The sequence below is a fragment of the Callorhinchus milii genome, unplaced genomic scaffold (assembly GCF_018977255.1).
Source record: "Callorhinchus milii isolate IMCB2004 unplaced genomic scaffold, IMCB_Cmil_1.0 Scaffold14, whole genome shotgun sequence".
Lineage (NCBI taxonomy): Eukaryota > Metazoa > Chordata > Chondrichthyes > Chimaeriformes > Callorhinchidae > Callorhinchus > Callorhinchus milii.
This window is the reverse complement of record NW_024704755.1, coordinates 3593604-3612582: the sequence shown is the minus strand read 5'-3', so window position 1 is coordinate 3612582 and position 18979 is coordinate 3593604. Positions and strand designations below refer to the sequence as shown.

Here is an 18979-nt window from a genome sequence, read left to right as displayed (position 1 = left end):
TTATCAACAAGAACCCACAAAATCAATATGTTTTCATCAAATGTTAGAATTTGTTGACAGGTTTTAAAATCAATTTAAATCAAATCGATAGTTATTCTGCTCGACAATGTGTTCTTTTTTCAAAAAGGTCCAATGACTCGGTAGAGGACTCATTCTTCATGAGGTAGTCTAGGCAGCACAGCGCTTTTGTAAATATCCTGCAAATATAATAATAATCCTTGCGTTTTGATAAAGCGCCTTATCATGTTTTTGAGACGTCTCAAAGCGCTTCACAGAATATACTGTAAAGTGAATTGACTGTGTACTTTGTGGGCAAAACGCGACAGCCAATTGTGCACAGCAGCGTCCCACAAACAGTCGTGGAATGGAAGTGACCAATTTATTATTTTTTTGAAGGAATTATTATCCCCGGAAAAGCGACCTGCCAATCGACTAACAACCGGGTTCCTACTTGCTGCTCGGTAAACAGAGGCTTGTGGAGTAAGAAAACTTGCTCAACATTTCACCCTGCCGGGAATTGAACCCAGATCTCTCACTTGCGAGACGACTGCTCTAACCACTGAGCTACCGTATACAGTCTGAGATGAAGCTTTAGAGATGAAGGCATTGTAATCGCATAAAATGCATCTAGCAACAATGTGCAAATTTGCTTTCTGTACACGATGAAAGCAGTTTGTCAAGAAAAATGCAACGCTGGGGGAGAGCTACAGTTATGAACACAATGAAATCTCATTACTGGAAGCTTTGCTGTCTCAGGTTCTTGTTATAACACGTGTCTTACTGCAATCTTCATTATGAACTGCAGCATGATACCAGTCCATGCAAATCCCAACCCTGACCTAAAATGCCAGGGAGATTTAGGCTGCGTAAACGGTCTTTTCTCATCCTCTCCTTTTGATGATCAAGGTTAACAGGGAAACTCAGATTGCATTTAACAGGAAGCCCTCTTGATAACGTTCTCTGGTTGCCGTTACAATTTGTGCTATTATTATTAGTGCTTATAATATAAATTGATGTTTTTTTCTAAGCAAATGGAAGTTCAATTACATTTTATTCTCTCGAGTCTCTGCTTCCCTAATAAATCCTTGCATTTGACATTAGCATCTTTCACACCGGAATGATATCTCAAAGCAAGGAGATGCTAAATGTGAAAGGATTTTAGCTGCCCACAATACTGTATCTCACTGGAAGGAACAGATTGGTGGTTGGCGGGTTGGGGGAGGGAGACGAGGAGGTGGGGGGAGGGAGACTATGTAAGAAATGCATCCACAGACAGATGTGTGATTTGCGAGTATGTTTTATTTTCGTAGTGCCAATAATTTTGAGTTTCAGGTCGGTTTTCTCTACGGAATGTGCGCGCGCGTGTGTGTGTGTGTGTTGTATTCAGGTTAGCGAGTCTCTCCGCTATTTACAGCCAACCCACAAGTTTTGCGGAATTGCGAGGAGATGTTGCAAAATAATTCATAAACTAAGAGCGGAGCTGTCAAAGTACATTCTCATCCATCTCGACATTCAGCAACTAAGCTTGACTCCTATCTTGTGGCAACTTGATCGCCAGGTTTTAAAGCTGACGTGCCCAAGGCCAACACAGGATTGCCGTGCATTTGATCACGTCCGAGGGTATAGAGGTAATCTGGCGATGGAGAACTGCCCTTGCTTTCCATCATTCAATCACGCACTAGTGATTTAATACAATATGTGCCAACAATAACAACAACAGATTACATTTGTTTAGTGCCTTTTACATCAGGAGGACGTCCCAAGGCGTTGAAATATAGTACAGTGCTGGATTCAGGGCTCACATAGCCCGTCACAATTCCTTAACCACTCCTGATATGAAGACGGACCCAACAATTCATACACAATTTTTAAAAATGACTTTGTAAATCACTATATCAAATGCAAAGATTATTATTATTTATCATAAGAGCACATCATGTTTTGTGAGTTGCGCCAAGGCCTAATAGCACGGAGGAGGGAAAACACATTTCCAACAACCTCTGCACATTTCAGTCTCTGAAGAAATTCGATCCTATGTCTAAAATGTTTTCTAACCGATATTTATCTGGGAGAGAATTGGCATTTAGTAGAATTTTCATCGTTGCTCGTCTGTAATTGATACAAAAGGATGTATTATGTAATTGCCATCCCCTGTACACTACTCTTTTACTTTATTTTATCAGCTACCAGTGGGACCCATCACAAACTGCAGATAATGGCAACCTGACCTCCTTTCCCCTCACCCCTTCCCTCCCCTTCTTCTCTACAAACCCAGTCATTATGTACTTAGCTATTATGTGCTTCGTTAACGCGAATCAATTTTAACACAACAGGTTTCCTATGTGAGACAGCTATGGATGTAAACTACCTGGTACTGTATTGGGGTTTCAATTCATTAATCAAATGTTTTTGTTTTTCTATGGACCCATTTCCTATTTTAATGAGGCTCTAAGTGCAGGTTAGGATTCTGACCCATTTTGAATATGAGTAAAAGTGCAGCAGAAACAAGTCATGCCAATATACGGTGTTCAAATGCACAACATTCCCAAAGCCTCAATTATCATCAGGATGATAGTTTGTACAGCTTTAGAACGGGCTTCGAGGCAGATAATTGAAGTGCATTGTTATGGTTACTAATATTGTAATGTACCAGCAGATGTGATAAGAACAGTACTGCAGGTACCACTGAGACGGGAACAACAGCGAACCTAACAGATTCTACCCCCATCGCTCCCTCACCCCCACTCCGTCTCTCCATTCTGGCTGCCTCCTCAACAGGCTGCTAGACACACGCATGTCTTGCGTCTTGCCACACATGGCAAACAGCCCCTGAGTAAATGACTCGGGTCTAAAAGGTGCAACAAACATTGACTGAGATTATCTGGCAATCATAGCTGCTAGCTGCAAATACAGTAACAAATTATTTTCCAATCTAGTTTCACTGAGATGACATTTTAGTTATGCTGCTCTGAACAACAATCTTTTACCAATTTCTCTGCCACTTGCTCTGTTCTTCCGCCTTCATTGTGTGCAGGAATTTAAATGGAAGCGCTGAGATCGACAGTGCAGCCTTTCCTTTGTTAAGGGTTCATCTATCGCCTGGCGCGTTTTTCTCCCCGTGTTTTACAAGATCTCTCACAAGAGATTTTCGCGAGGAGATTGGCAAGGCGACAGTGCGTTTTATTGTGCGGTAAAGTATTACACACTATCCAGTAGTCAGACTTGAAGTGTCGGGGTTTTTTGGGGAGCGCAAAGCATACTGACAGTGGAGTAATTGCCTCCCTAAGGCCTCTGCAAGCACTATGTTTGCAAACCTGAGATTGCTAATTCAGCTGAACTTCCATTCACCCTGAGTTATTAAATGAATGAACTGTGTTTGAGGCACAGGATGAAAAATTCTGTTTCATCCAGTAAAGCAACCTTGCCAATTATCTTTGCTTTTCCCATCAAGTCTATTGATCAGGCATTTATGTAGCTGTGAACTCATGCTCTGCATGCAAAATGCCTTTAATGTCATCCAAGATTCTACCTTTTAAACGTGGAAGAACTGTTGAAAACCAAGAAAAGAGTGAAAATGTTTTTGCTTGTTTACTAGAAAACATCACCCTCTCTCTGGACATTTGTCTTGTTACAACCATTTTATTCCCTCTACAATAGTTTGTTTGATTTTCCTAACGTACTTGATCACAAAAGCCAACCCAATACAATATAAATAAGTTGCCGACAAACAATGTAAGTATCAATTGAGATATGACAAATCATTTTACAGGATTCGAACTTCTAAACGATGTATTTGGGGATAAACCAGCATTGACCCCACGTCTGTCTGTGAAAGAAATATCTTCAATTAAACCTACCAAACTCTATAAGCGATACTTGTGTTTAATCCATGATGCAATCACTCAGAACGTATTGATTTCCTCTCCCCCCCACCCCCCCCCACCCTCCCCACTCCAAACTATACCACATGCCCATTGATGGAACAAAAGCAATATGAGGCCTCACAAATAATGGCTACAGTGATGTATTGTGTCGTAATTTAAAGGGAGCACTGCTGTTCAGAGAATCCGATAAATATCCTTGTATTTGGTTGTGCCATCAAAGTGTGGCTCTGGTTTCCTGCTGAATGTGCTGGCAACGTGAATAGAGAATGCTTAAGGCTATATTATAAATGAAGTGTTTGGGTTTGATAACATTTTAATGGGTTTGCAAACTCCGAATGATGTTTTGCACAAGAACAGAATACCAGGCCAATCTGTCCATTTAACACACCTTAATGGGCCATTTTAGGAACTTCTCAAATAGTTTTGGTTTCCATATTGGTGCCAAACCTTGAGTTCTCTGCTTCCTGTTGAATTAGGACTATATATTTGTGTTTTCTAATTGTTTTATATACATCGTTTTAGATTGCTGGTAATTTATTTTTCCTAAATGAGTCACTTTAAAATGTAAACTCATTCCCGCGTTTAGCTCTTGAAAAGCACTTTCCTAAATTTATCATTTTAGTTGTCAGTTGTCCTGTATTTAGATTTTGGAATGCTTATTTTCCTTAATAAACACTTTGGTGTCACCAAACCTCAGTATTTTGTTGGTCAGTTTGATGCATGTGGAAATCCATTACCATGCTTACACGTATCCAAACCGGACTGAGAGTTCCACATATGTACATACTATCTACACATGGAAATTTCCCTGTGTCTGGAATGGAAATGTGCACTCTCTCCCTGGAGGAGCGCATCCTGCTTACCCAATCCTAGAAAGTATTAAGCACAGGTTAGCAAGAGCCAAGGCTTGGAGGACCCTTAAATATTTTGCATTTCATATGTGTGTAGGCTGCAAAGCTTGGAAATGGACAAAAACTAGATGTTGTGTGTGTGTGTGTATATATGTGTCGCGCTCTCTTTTTTATTCTCGCTTCATTCCCCTTACATTAAGGTAGTTAACCTGCCATGAAAAATACTTCTCAACATACAGAAGATGAACGATGGATCACAGAGAGTAACTGAAAAGGCTACTGAGATTTGTGCTGCATGCAGCAGAAATGGCAGGGGTGGGGGGAAAAAAATCCATAAGTGTATAAGGTGTATTTGATCATTGAAACTCGTACACACTCAATTCCAATTCTGCAGCTGAGGCATCAGCCACTGACTCTTCAGTGCCACTGAGAAGAGCCAGAGAGTATAAACAGAAAGGTTCTTTGTTTGATGAATGTATCTCCAATATTGTTATTTGAAGTTTAAGGGGAAAAAGGAATGTATTGTCTCAGCACCTTTACGTTACATCGACACCTGATGTGTTCCAGGTCAGGATTGCTTGACTAATCTGCAACTGAGTCAGCGGGTGGCTAATACTCTATTATATTGTGTCCACTTATATAAAGTGTGTGAGTGGGGGTTGGGGGATGAATTGCATTGGATTCCCTCACGCTTGGAACTACAGTAGCTTTGTTCATGTGCTTTCAAATATACACATGACATGATTCACTCTCCTTCCTCCACTTGCTGCTGTTTTTTTTCTGATGAAACCGAGCTGATACATTTTGAAAATTGATTCTCACACAGTCTTGGTGGTATTCCGGGTTGGGAATACTCCTAACGAGCTCCCGCATCAATAACTGCTCTCTTTAAAGCTACTGGAGCCAAACATATAAGGAATCGCAAGCTGGATTCGCAAATACCGAACCTTGCCAGATGTGTTTCGTAGGAGCTGAACTTCAACACACCCTGTTATTCCTCATAATTATATCTTTTCCAGGCATACCTCAATATGTGCAATGTGCATTAGTATTAGATGGCGTACAATGCATTGAATGCCACTAGAAATATTGTTTTTTATTTGTGTCCGTTTCTGCCACGTGGATAAATTGCTCCAAGTGCTTAGTTTTTTGGATTGATAATAATAATAATCGTTGCGTTTGATATAACACCTTATAATCTTAGCCAATATGTCTCAAAGCTCTTCACGGAATATACTGACCAAGTGTAATGACTGTGGTGAATGCGGCAGGCAATGTACAGCCGTGTCTCACAAACAGCCATGAAGTGAATGACCAATCTTTTTACCTGGGGGAGGACACAAGACATTAATAAGGACGGAAGAAGAAATCCCATGAGAATTCAGGGACAAAATTTTAAATCAGTGTGGAGATTCCGTGGGGCTCGGTGGAGATTTTGGCCCGACGTGTTGGCTAACACAAGCTCCCGTTTGCCTGTCTCAGTCCTTGTTATGAAACCCCGCAAGTTAGCTGTGAATGGTCTTGCACCTCTATTTTCTGTCAACTCCCTGTCGCGTCTGATTGTACATATCTTAATTCTGCAAAGCAAAAGAAAGACACTCCGAGAGAGCGAGAAATCATCGTTAATTCACACAAATGATACTGCAAGATGATACACCAAACAAACCGTTTCCTATTATGCAAATGCACAACTCAGAAAAGGTCACCAATTAAGCAAATTTGCTTGAGACTGATTAAAAAAAATTCCATTCTTTGTTTGTGCAGAAACATTGCATGTTTGGAATGGGGAAAGATGACACCTGCAAACATTCCTCCTTATCTCTCATTTGGTATTTTTATGAGGATTTATTGCTACATATACGGTATTTCATTTATAGAGTTCTGATAAGCTTGACTCTTCTGTTACCCTGGTCTAACCTATGTGCGTAACAGCCATACATTGCTGAATACGTGGATCAAATTGTGCAAATACCCTTCTCTGTTGGAAGCAGAAGCAATTTTATGGTCTCAATCCACTAATAATGTTCTCACTTAACATCGTTGATTCTGTGCCACTATAATTGTGTGCCCACTTGCTAGGTATCTGTGACCAAATGACATAGCTGTGAGGAACTCCTGTCACCTTTAATCTCCTCCTGGGCTCCTCAACTCCTTTTGATCCTGCCAAGATCTGGCAGAACAAAATATTTGACAGACTTAGCAGCTTCAGAGGATGAACGTTTTTTTTTTACTTTCTCGACCTCCTCCATTGAAATTAAAATCAATTATATAAAAACCGTGAATTTACGTGAAAAGAAATAACAATTTAGTCACTCAAACCACGACTGCTGTGTGCAATTAGCTGTAGCGTGTCGCCCAGAAAATATACAGCCAATTCACTTTACAGTATGTTCTGTGAAGCAGCTTTGAGAGACGTCTCGAAGACGTGATAAGGAACTGTATCAAATGCAAGGATTATTGTTATTATTGTTCTGTTAAGCGTTTTGAGGCGCGATATCAAGTGCAATGATGGTTATTATTAACAATCCTTGAATCCTTGTGATATAGTCAACAATGAGAGTATTTTATGGATCTGGCCTTTATTCCGCCCTGCTCTCCTTTCGCGCTCACTGTACACTGGCTCTGCTTTGCCGGTCTGTCCCCTGACACTGATCACAAGCACAACATCCGACACCAAACTAATGAAACTCACTGATCTGGTGCATTTGCATTTCACAAAGTGTCTGTCAAAGCGAGCTGTCAAAACAGAACTTTCAAAATTTTACTGTATTGCCAGTATCCTGCCTCCTCGCCATAGACATAGCTGTGCTAGGAATATCAAAGAGGTTGCCTTAATGACCATTAGCTCAGTGTATTCCAATCAATTTCATTCTTTCTAAAATTCCCCAAGCAGTTATGTAATACTGATATCAGTTGAGCGATGAGTGTTTGTACAGAATAACTGTGAAACTTGCTCTCCTGTAATTAACAATCAAAGCGCCTGGTTTGTTCTGTGTTGTTCCGTACAGTTGCTGGCTTGTGTTGATCTCAGGTTCTCATTTATTGCTGAAAGTTTTTAGTAAGTTATCGCTCGATAGGAAGGGGAATGACATTTAACCTAAATTTAAGTTGCTGGAGAAGTCTAAATACTTTCCAACCATAAAAGCCTCCAACCATAAAAGTCATTTGTTGTTGCGTTCAATGTGAAATGCCAGAAAAGCACTCCAGTCATTCTTAATGAGCTTTTCAGATGAATTTAACAGCGTAAATGTTACACAACTTATATGGGTTTAGGCGATGTGAGGGGGAGGCTTTGTTCAATTAACACTAGGCACTATCAATTGGATTTTTAAAATGTATTTACTGTAGCCACAGGGACTCATGTTCTCTGATTGTCTCAGATATGGCTGCACTTTCCCAATCAAATTGACTGAGTTCAGCTTCAACAAAGCTAAGACCTGAGTAAGGTCAAGTATTATATTTCTACCTGGCTAATCTGTGACTTGGGTGGGAGCACGGATGTGTGGAATCTGACCGAGGCTCTACTCTAAGGGGTGTGTACACCCCCACAAGTGGCAACACTCTGAAACAGCACAGACGATGCTTTAAATCCTGAGCTGTTTTTCTTGTGCTTTTTTTTCTCTCTTGTAATTTTCAGTTAATTAAGCCATTCCTCTGATTGCGTTCATCACTTCACTTCACACACACAGACATTTGCTGTTGTTGCAGGGTATTTTGCTTAGGATTTATCTATCTATGATTTGTTTTACTCGAGATTACAACAGCAGCAACAGTTTGTATACTCATAGCACCCCTCATGTAGGAAAAGGTCTCAGAGCACTTTATACACATGGTGTTGGAAACTGAGCAGGAGAGAGGGGGAAGGAAGGGGTTGGTGATCATATGGCGGGTCTGAGGGTTGGGTTTTAAGGTGGATTTTAAAGAACGAAAGAGAATAGGATTAGGCAGAGGTGTAGAGGGAGGGAGTTCCAGAGGCTAGGGGGAAAATACGAAAGCTTGGTCGCTGATAGCGGTGCGGAGAGGGCAAGGATGTATAACCAGCCTGTGTTAGCCAGATCACAGGACATTGTAACACTCTGCATGGTACCACTTGAGCTGCTGACGGAATACCTCTGGATGGGAAAGACTGCCATCTTGATAGTCAATCGGTAAACCCCAATAGGGTCGCTTTCTAAAACATTTGATTTTTCGCTCGCTCCCTTCAATGAGGCAGGGAACGTACCAGGAATATTTTTCCGGTACAATGTAATAAGCAAAAAAAAAGTTTTTTGAGAAATTCGCCCATCATACAGGATAGGGTGGGAAAAAGAAAATATATATGTATACTTTTCTGGTTTGATTTCTGTACAGTAGTTTGGGAGAACTGCACTTCAGTAAAATGTCTGCACAATAAAGATGCATGAAGGCAGTAGAGCAGAAGAAAGTAACACTCATTACAGTGTCATTGCGCCGTGTGATAAATCCTATTATGTGTAAAGATGCTATCAAAACAATGTTGTATAAATAAAGTGTAACGTTCGCAGTGCAGTGAGTGATAATGGCTTTTATTTTTGATTTGTATGTGTTTTTCTCAACACAATAAAATTGGGGTTACTGTGGATTCAGAGGAGCAACCAAAAAGCACTATAAGGTGTTTGAATGGATTATTAACTCTGAACCAAATCACGTTGTTTCGAATAAGTGTCCATGTCTGAATATTGATAAGTGGTGCAGAACAAATTGTGGCTGTGGTGTGTGTGTGTCTCTCTCTGTCTCTCTCTTCCATCCTCTAGTTTTCCTTGCTTCTGTCCAGAAGAGCTTTTTTTTCTCCCCCTCTCGGGGTTTATTGGTGCAACTGTCTGATTGAGATCCAATTCCCACCCTCTCCTCTAAGAAAACAGCACATTAAATTGGGAATGGAGCTAAATATGGCCTTGCCAACCTCCCCTCCCACACCTACAAATGTATGAAGCAATTGCTAATTTCAAGACTGTTTGTGGGACATTGCTGTGTGCAAATTGGCCGTTGTGTTCGCCTACAAATAAACAGTCACTACATTTCCCAACAAAATCATGTGAAGCGCTGTGAGATGTCTCAACAACGTGATGAGGCAACATGATGTACCGAATGCTAGGATTATTATTGTCATTAATATAATGTTAAAGCAGCCGGCACAGACACGATAGGCCAAATGGCCTCTTTCTGTGCTCTATGATTCTATGGATTATGAGGGATTGAATCTATGCCTTACTTAATGGCAGTGATATGTCACTGTGACCCTCTCGTGGATGAGAGGCTTTATATAACTGTATGTTCGGCATGTCTATTGCTGGCAGTGTGTTTTCTGTTGAGATCACGTTCTATTCGTGAACGAGACCTGCATTCTTTATTGGAAAAATATTCCTTGCATTTGATGTGGTGCCTTTCGCATCTGGAGGATGTTTCAACGTACTTCACAGGACTGCACTGTAAAGTGTAGTGACTGTGCATTGTGGTGGACTGCAGTCAAGGTTGTTCAGATACATGGATCAGGATGCAAAGTAGTTCTGGGAATTCACAGATGGATATGAACTCAGCTAAAACGCATCTGACAGGCTACCTCATTTAAAATCCATTAAACCCTTAGACTACATTATTAGTATTTTTGCTGTTTTTCCTTCCATAAGCACCAATGATAAATGACACCTCCTTGGAGATTGTCTAACGTCAAAAGATATCTTCGACTGATTATTTTTACTTTTTTTAAATTAAAAGAAGTATTTCGGAGGTGTACAAAAGTGTGGGTGCTAAGTAGTTTTTCACTAATGAATTATTCATCATTGCCACGTGTAAATGCATTTTTCCCAGGGTTTCAGAGTTATTGATCCTGAATATTTAGCGTGATTCCATCATTAATGGGTTTCATTTCAAAGAAGGGGTCAAACTTTGTCTGCAGTGTGTTAGCAAAACGCAAAGGAGGCAGGCAGTGTGTCAGGATGAGAAATATTCTGCGTTGTATTGTTTTTTGCAGAAAAAAAAATCTCTTCTGCTACGTTATGTCCTTTCCATGAGGTGCGTTTTCATAAGTTTCTGCATAAGAACAACAACTTGCATTTCTATAATGCCCCTTGTGCAGGGTAGAATCCCAGAGCGCTTTAGTAAGAGTGCACCCCACAGAAACCTCCCCATCTGTCTCAGAGCCTTTGCTCTCTCATATGTAACTATGCTGCAATAGCTGTTTTTATACATTTTTCCCATCTAAGTTGCTGTTCACTCTGTGTAAAGTATACAAGCAAGCATCTCCCCTGTGAAATGGGAATATTCACCCCATTTCAGAGAGCAGTTATTGCAGTGAAAGACTTCTGAGAGGGCTTTCTATATAAATGCCAAGTAGGTGCTTCAGTATGTGGAAATACTGTTAAGTACTTAAAGCTTCCATTATACTTTCAAGCCCCATTGAAATTGTGCTCATTTCAGGTTACTGTGACTCAAACCAAATGCAAGTCTCCAGGGGCTTATTCTGAGGACTCTTCTGAGTTGCTTGATGCACTAGAAGGTATTCTACCCAGCGCACCATTCGTCTTTTAATTCAAGGCTAAACCTTTTAGGGTATTTCTTCTATGACAATGATTCTGTTTGTTATAGCCCTGGACAAAATAGAGTGAGGGGTGGAGTTTTTCTTAACTATTTCCAAGAGCTTCTCTAATCATCTTGAGAACTTAATTTTTCAATGAAATGCTTGATAACCTTTTGATACCGAAAGGTTATAGTCTATATTCACGACTTGACGATCAATAAGACTGACACAAAATATGTCAGTCTTATGGATCATTATATAATTCCGTCTATGTTAAATATCGCACCTGGCAGACTTACTGGCTGAAGAACTGCTGGCACTTGATGAGCTTATTCATTTTTGTTGCTTTGAACCCTCATCTTTCCAGAGCTCCTCAAAATAAGGTCTGAAATGCAGTGGAAAGTACGGTGATAATTACCACCAAAATTAATGAGTAACAACGGCAATTTGCCTTTCGATAGCGCCCTTCATGTAAGATAACATCTCGGAAAATTGATGGAGTCAAATACCAAGCATGGGGGCGAGTGGGGGGGCGGGGGACTGTCAAAGAGGTTGGTGTTCAGGCAGGATTTAAATAAACTCATGTGCTATTTTTCACTCCTTAGTTTATATGGAACACCTATCTAATGACATGCTTACTGAACCGTGGAGCCATAGTGATATACAGCACAGAAGAAGGTGATTCAGTACATTGTATCTGTGCTGAATCTTTTAAGAGCAATCCTTTCAGTCCCTTTTACTTGCCCTTTCCCCACACCTCTAGCTTATTCCTTAGTGCTACACCTTTTCAACAAGTTTTCAGATTCTGGCTTTGGGTTTTGCAGGGAGCAATCCAAAATATGTGGAGGTGAGGGGGGGGGGTGTATTTTTTTTTACCTGGTTCTTGTAGTGCCATCAGTGTAACCGCTAAGCAGAATGAAATTCTAGAAATGTTCTTAAAATGTCTTTAATCATAAAATTGTTTTTTTTTTTATGGGGTGGGGGGGCGGGGGGAAAGAAAATAAATTGGGAGCCAGCAAATGATAATTTATCGAGCGAGCAGAACCGTAAAGAATAAGGCTGCATCTGCCAAATAATATTCCAAAATGTGTTTGATTCATTGGTGTCATCTGTCTAGTGACTCATGTCAGAGTGCCTTGGGGCTACTATTCTTGTTTGCAGCCAGCAGAAATCCAAATAAACCGTTGGGCAGCTAATGTGTGTCCACACCGGGGGAAAAGGACAGTGGTTAGGTGGGGAGGTGCGGGAGAGGGGGCCGTGGGGAGTGGGGGCGGAAGATAAAGTGAGTCAGAAGCTTGTGTTCACCAACCGAAGCTTTTTGAATGATCAAAAGTATTTTTGTTCAGTTTGCAATCCAGTTCATTCCATTTGAGGTGTGCTCCTGTTCACCTTGTGCGCACAGTTGCTAACGCGGCTTTTTGAGTGGTCGCAACAAAGACACTTATAAAATTAACTTTTGTTTCTTCAATTGTATATTCCCAGGTGCTACTGCAAGCACTTGCATTTGACTGCACGCCTGGATTTCAGGAGAGGAACTATCTCGTGCAGGAGGCCTCTGATTACAAAAAGGACCAGTTTATTGTGAAAGGTAAGAGCGTTGCACAGTATATAACAGCTACCGTAACTGTAACCAGAAGCAACATCCTAGAACTGTTGGGCTTCAGCATCTTTTTCTTGCTTAAAATGAGATGTAATGGCTTCAATTTGATCTAAGAATAATATGTTCCATCCCTTGCTGTTCTTGGTGTTCTTTCGGATCTTAATTGCGTGTTATAGCAAGAAATTTGGATGTTGGAAAGCTTGTCACCAATAATGCACTCTACACAAGCTATGCTTGACTGCTATATTAGCAAATCTACCCCACTGCTTCATCCTAGAAAAATGTGTTGACTTACATGGTCAAGTGCCCTCCTGTCTTCTTCTGCCTCTGTCAGCTTCCAGCACAGTGCTCCATGTATCAGGGAGAAAATTGCTGTCCATCTATGTAGTTGTATTTCGGTCTACACAGAGATGCCACGCATAAATCCGTGGAATGCTTTGGCTGAAACTTTATAATCCAGCTCGGGTTCTAGTGAGTCATCTGCAGCTAGACATGCTCCAAAGGTAACCTGACCCCGGGTTATCTTCTGTATCTATACTGACTTTCTTCTGTTGAACACACCTTGTTTTGGATTAATTGTTCCCCTCTTTCACCTTTTGATGAAAAGGCCCTCCACCTGTACAAGTTGATGCAACACGTTGAATTGCTTTCATAATCCGTCAGCCGCTGTGCGGAAGTTGGGATGCACCTTGTGCTAATTAACACACTCACTGAAGAAAATAATCATAAAAATAGTAATTAACACACTGACTGGTCCTTAGGCTGAGATGTAAACGGAAACAACACCTACCCCCTACACCTCAATTGCCATTGTACCAGAAGCTGGAATTATTGCACATTAGACGTAAGTGTTATTGCATTGCACTGTTGATTAGCGAGATACTGGCTTATCTCTGATTTATTTTTGTTTGTTAAGCCCGTATCCTGGTTAATCCCGGTACCATGAAACATCTCTGCAATTTCCATTGATGGACGGGGGGGTGGGGGGGGGTTGCATAGAACTCTCTTAAGCACAGCGATGATTTCTGCACGTTTTTTGGACCAAAGAAAGTGGGACCGAGAGCAACAACTTAGAAACAGTGCAAGATTTCAATTTCACTTGTTAGTGTTGTTCCATTTTACTATCACCTTCTGTCACCCGTAGTTTTTCAATCTTATCTCGCTAATTTGTCATTAGTTCCCCAATCTTATCAAATGACTTCTAAAATTCTTTACATCCACGGATATCCTTACCCTCTCCGCACCCCCCTCCCCTCCACCACCATCACACGTCTTGTTACCCTCCCTGAAAGTTGCCAGTGTGTAAGGCATGAGGAGCCCTAATGCTGATTATGAAATCAGCTAATTGGCTTAATGGAGGTCGACATTTGTAAACATTGTTAAAGTAAAGCAATGGGTTCATTCATTTCACTCAAATTTTGTAAATAAAAAAAAGTTGCATTCTCATTCCTTTGTACATTCCGTTCCCCCTTCATAAATGCTTAAAGCTATGTTGTTTTGTGTTGACTGTTTGACTGTGGACCCCTTCAGAGAAGCTGCTTTAATATCCCGTTTCAAAATGTTGCATGATCAAATAGCAGAGCATTGCTGATCTAGGTTGTCAAAAGATTTGCCAACTGGAGAAAAGGTGCTGTGGTCTATCTATATACTGATCATCTTTTTCATGCCAAGTGCCGTGTTTCACGTGGGATCACAGAAGAATATCTATATGGGTGATGGGGCAAATTGATTCCTCTCCCTCTTACAATGGTGGTCAGGGATCTGAAAAGAAAATCTTATTAAATGATTCAGAAAAAATACTTGAAAGTGATTTTCATACCTATTTTGGCTGAGACTTTATAATCGTACTGTACATCTCTCCACTTTTATTACTTTAAATGACAATTTTACATTAGTAGATTAAATGGATTTCATGTGTCAGCCTGCTTCGGAGCCTGAAGGTTGTGGGTTCAAGCCCCATGTCAGGACCTGAAACTCAGATAGTCTAAGCTGACTCTAATGCAGTGCTGGAGGTGTGCGGCAGTGTTGGAGGTGTCGTACTTTGGTTGTTAAACTGAGATTCCATTTGCTTGGTCAGATAGACATTAAAGGTCTGAGGCAAAATAAGAAGGGACTTTCTTCGAGTGTTGTGGCCCACAATCCCAAATAAATTTGGTCGTGTTCCACCCACCAACATTGCAGCTAATATTGCTTGGCTGTTGCGGGACATTTCTGCATCCAAATTGGCTGCCGTGTTTTCCTCCTACAAAATACACAGTCACTACACTTTACAATATAATATGTGAAGCGCTCCGGACATGAAAAGGCGCTATGTCAAATGCAAGGATTGTTTTTTCTTTCTACAACACAAGATATAGAAAGTCCAATCTGTAAAGCAGAAAGAGGAAAATTTATTCTGACCTGTAATGCATTGATCTTTACTAAAATTATGTAAAACGGAATCCTATTACTTTATATTCCCCAAACAAATGAGCAAATTGTTTCAGAAAAATATACCACAACGATAGAATTAGTCAAAGCCATTTCCTTTAAGATGAGAAAAATGTCATGAATAAATTCAATCTAAGCTGAACACGACTTTGTTTCATTTACAGCTCCAGAATATGTCTCATTTCTGTATTCTTTTATTTTTAAAAAATCACTGAACTATTTATCTGAGAAAACAGGCAATCTTATAAAATATTTCAATAATTATTCTGAACTTTTGCTGAAGGTTTTTGAAATGTAAATTATCTGTGAGATCAATAGTAATGTTTTAATGTTTCCAACTCTCAGAAATAACAATTATTCAGGGAATAAAAGTGAATTGCGTATACAGATCACATCTGCAAACTTCACAAAACAATATATGACCTATTCTCTTTAAGTAAAGATCACAAAAGGCAAGGCTTTCGCTTAACAATGTTTAACAAGATCGAACCGAATAGATTTGCAGTTGAAAAGGATGACATTCCATTTCCACTGCTGTTAATTAACCGAGTGGCCTTAAATAAAAATGATTTGAGGGAGTGAATAAAAGATGCAGAACTGGATTAATGGGGAAGATTTAACAAAGTCGTATCTGATGCAGACTTCAAGGAATCAATTTCTATTGACGTTAAAGGATTATCATAATCAGTATCAAACTGATCTGAGTTACTTCCAAAGAAAGTGTGAGAAGTTACAAATGAATTCTCATATCCGCCCTCGATTCCAAACTGATAACTGTGCATCTCTGGTTAAAGTGCAGTCCCTGTGAGGTGACTGCGGAGAGCAAACTGTTGATTTTTTTCACAATTTGCGAATCCAAATAGGAAATTCTGCATGACCTTCTGTGAAAAGAAACAATTGGGGTGGAAATTAAATCACGAAGGTATTTGATGGGAGAAATTCTCCCAAATGATCCCGTTGTTACGATTTTTAACTCTTTGCATCCCATAAATAGTGTTGACACAGGTCACTATGAATAGATAAATAAATCCCTGGAATTCTATTGTCCAATCAAATAAAATTAGAAATGAAACCATCAAAGCTGCAGAACAAACCATAAATCCCCCAAATAATTATCGAATCAGCCAAGGAGATCTTTGTGTTAAAGATTGGATTTTTTTTATTCTTCCCACCCCCATTTGCTTACTCTGCTCTTTTAACATAGTCAGTGATTCATCAGTGGAATAAACAGAAGCAAAGCTGTGAGATGTCCTAATCAGTGAACAGACATATTATCATTATCCCCCCCAAACATTCTTCCAAACCCATTTTAAAAAAATCCCTCCGAAGCATTTAAAATTAGCAAGATTTATTATTATCAAAGATATAAAACACCCTCAAAAGCTTTTTCAGTGAGGAATTAAAATAATTGTGCCAAACCCTCTCAGTTTCAAGTGCAATGAATCAAGTTTACAACCGGTTTAACACGAGCAAGAAACCCTTTCAACTGATCATTCCCAGCTGGTTAAATATGATCAATTCACTCCATCTTGGACTCTTGTTTGACTGAAATAGAAAGAGACGGAGTTTGAAATTACACTCTGGTTCTTCCGCTAGGCTTGATTTGTGTATTGCTGAGGGCTACTGTGGTTGTGAAGGGCAATTCTAGGATGTTGTCTGGGAAGGTTTTCCACGCACAGAGGGCACCAGCAACTGAAGCGGGTTATTAGAAAGGGTGGTCGAGGCCAGGACACTGGAGTGACTTAAACACAAACAACTCAAGTCTGTAAAAGGAAGACAGTAGAATGGGTATTTGAGAAGATGAGATAAAACAGACCAAAGGAGTTTCCTCATCCAAACTTCTTTTACTATTTAATGACAGATGCACTGCAATCGCACATGGTTTGAAAATCAGCTCAGCCCTTCTTTGACTCGGGTTTGACTCCCAATAAATACTATTATTTTCAACCAGCCATACAGAGTACAAATCCTACCTAATTGTTCCTTGTTGGACACTGATAAAATTTCAAGTTCTTGCCTCATACGGAATTGTAATTGACCATTGACAAGCAGAGCTGGGTTAGTGGACACACACACCTGTATTTTGGGCACGGTTTTGAGAATTAATTTGATAATTCAGTTATAATTACAACACATCCACATGTTACGGCCACTTTTCTTTCATTTCCTTTGACCAATTCCTCTTCACAGTGATCCAAAACGCCGAGCTATTATTTATATCTGAAGGAAGTTCTGTCAGGAACAACAACAGTAATTAAGATCTTCATCTGGGAAAGTACAGTGAACTGTCTGAGATACTGGAAAGCTAGATTACTATCGAGTTCTCCTCAGCCTGTGAAACCTCCCTGCTCTCCCCATGGAACAAGTGAAGGCAGACTATCTGTCTATTCCTGCCATGTTATGCTATCTTACTCCCGAGACCCTAACCTACAACCATGCAAAACCTACAAGCTGCACAATGCACAATGAGTTGAGCTATGCTGGATTTTTTGTAATGAACATTTCGCACTATGTAGGACCAATTTTAGCATTAGGAAAGTAAATTATATTCATTCAACGTGGTTAGTATAATCAACCGCAGTTTGGGAAGCTACAGTCATTTTAGACTGTTAATGAATTTAGAGTCCTGGAAGAGAATTGACAGTATTTGGATGTTGATCAACCTTTTCTGAAAATAAATTCTGATAGTAAAACCTCTCGTGCAAGCTTGTGAATGATCCATTCATAATACTTCCATTTGAACCCAAGCCTGACTGCCTGACTGAATGGTACTGAGTTTAACGATCACACTGAATGCTCAGTCCCATTTACTTCAAAATATTTTAGCTCAGTCCCATTTAATTTTTAAATAATTAAGCATGTTTTTCTAAACACAGTGGCGATGGGGAGTCTGTTAGGTACCTTGGGTAAATGCAGCTATAATATGCAGCATGTGTAAAAATAGAAATAGATGCCCTGAATTATGTAATTAACTAATGAAAGGATTTGTTGCTTATTAAATAATGACTTTTGGTTAATTGCATAATTAGCCCACCTGCAGATTCCACTCTGCACATGCATGTAGACACGCACAAAATAGAATCCCATGCAATAGATAATTGCCATCAGTAAGTCAACAGAGATTTGAAAACAATTAGGAGCAAAATCACTGCAGAATTGGCATCAGTGTAATAATTGCAAAACATCTTTCCAGTCAGTCTATTGAATGCCAAGCAAGTTTGGTCTCTTTGGCGGGAATGGTTTGTGGGAGAACACGAGACCGAGGTCAGATGAGCTGTAGAGAGGAACTGATGGTTACGGGTATTGGGATTGCAGATAAGAAGCAGCGGCTGAATTGCATGATGATATATAATAACGCATGCACATTTTTTTAAAATAAAAATCCAAATGGCATCAACTGCACCCAGATGCAGATAATTTATGTTAGATGATGTGGGCCCAGTATATTCTACCAGTGATCAGCAATAAGATGGCCTCCTGATGTGAAAGGCACAATGTAAGTGTAATTTTTCTGTCTTTGTTTTCCAATATCTTCATTTTATAAAACTGAGACGATTTAAAAAAAAGGTTTAATGGACTGAAAGACCCAAGTCTATTGCTATTTAAAAAAAATTTCCCTTCCATACATTTTTCTTATTTTCATGAACAGTTGTTTCGATTAATTTACTTAAATCGGATA

The 18979-nt window shown here is 39.8% G+C and overlaps 1 protein-coding gene across 1 annotated transcript in view; it reads left to right on the top strand.

Annotated features, from left to right (window-relative positions):
• Nucleotides 1–18979, top strand: part of cdh13 (cadherin 13, H-cadherin (heart)) — a 245349-nt gene that overhangs the window by 27962 nt on the left and 198408 nt on the right. The window contains exon 2 of the mRNA XM_007889261.2: nucleotides 12753–12858. Within this exon, the coding sequence (XP_007887452.2) occupies nucleotides 12753–12858 (106 nt within the window). The remainder of the gene's footprint in view (nucleotides 1–12752; nucleotides 12859–18979) is intronic.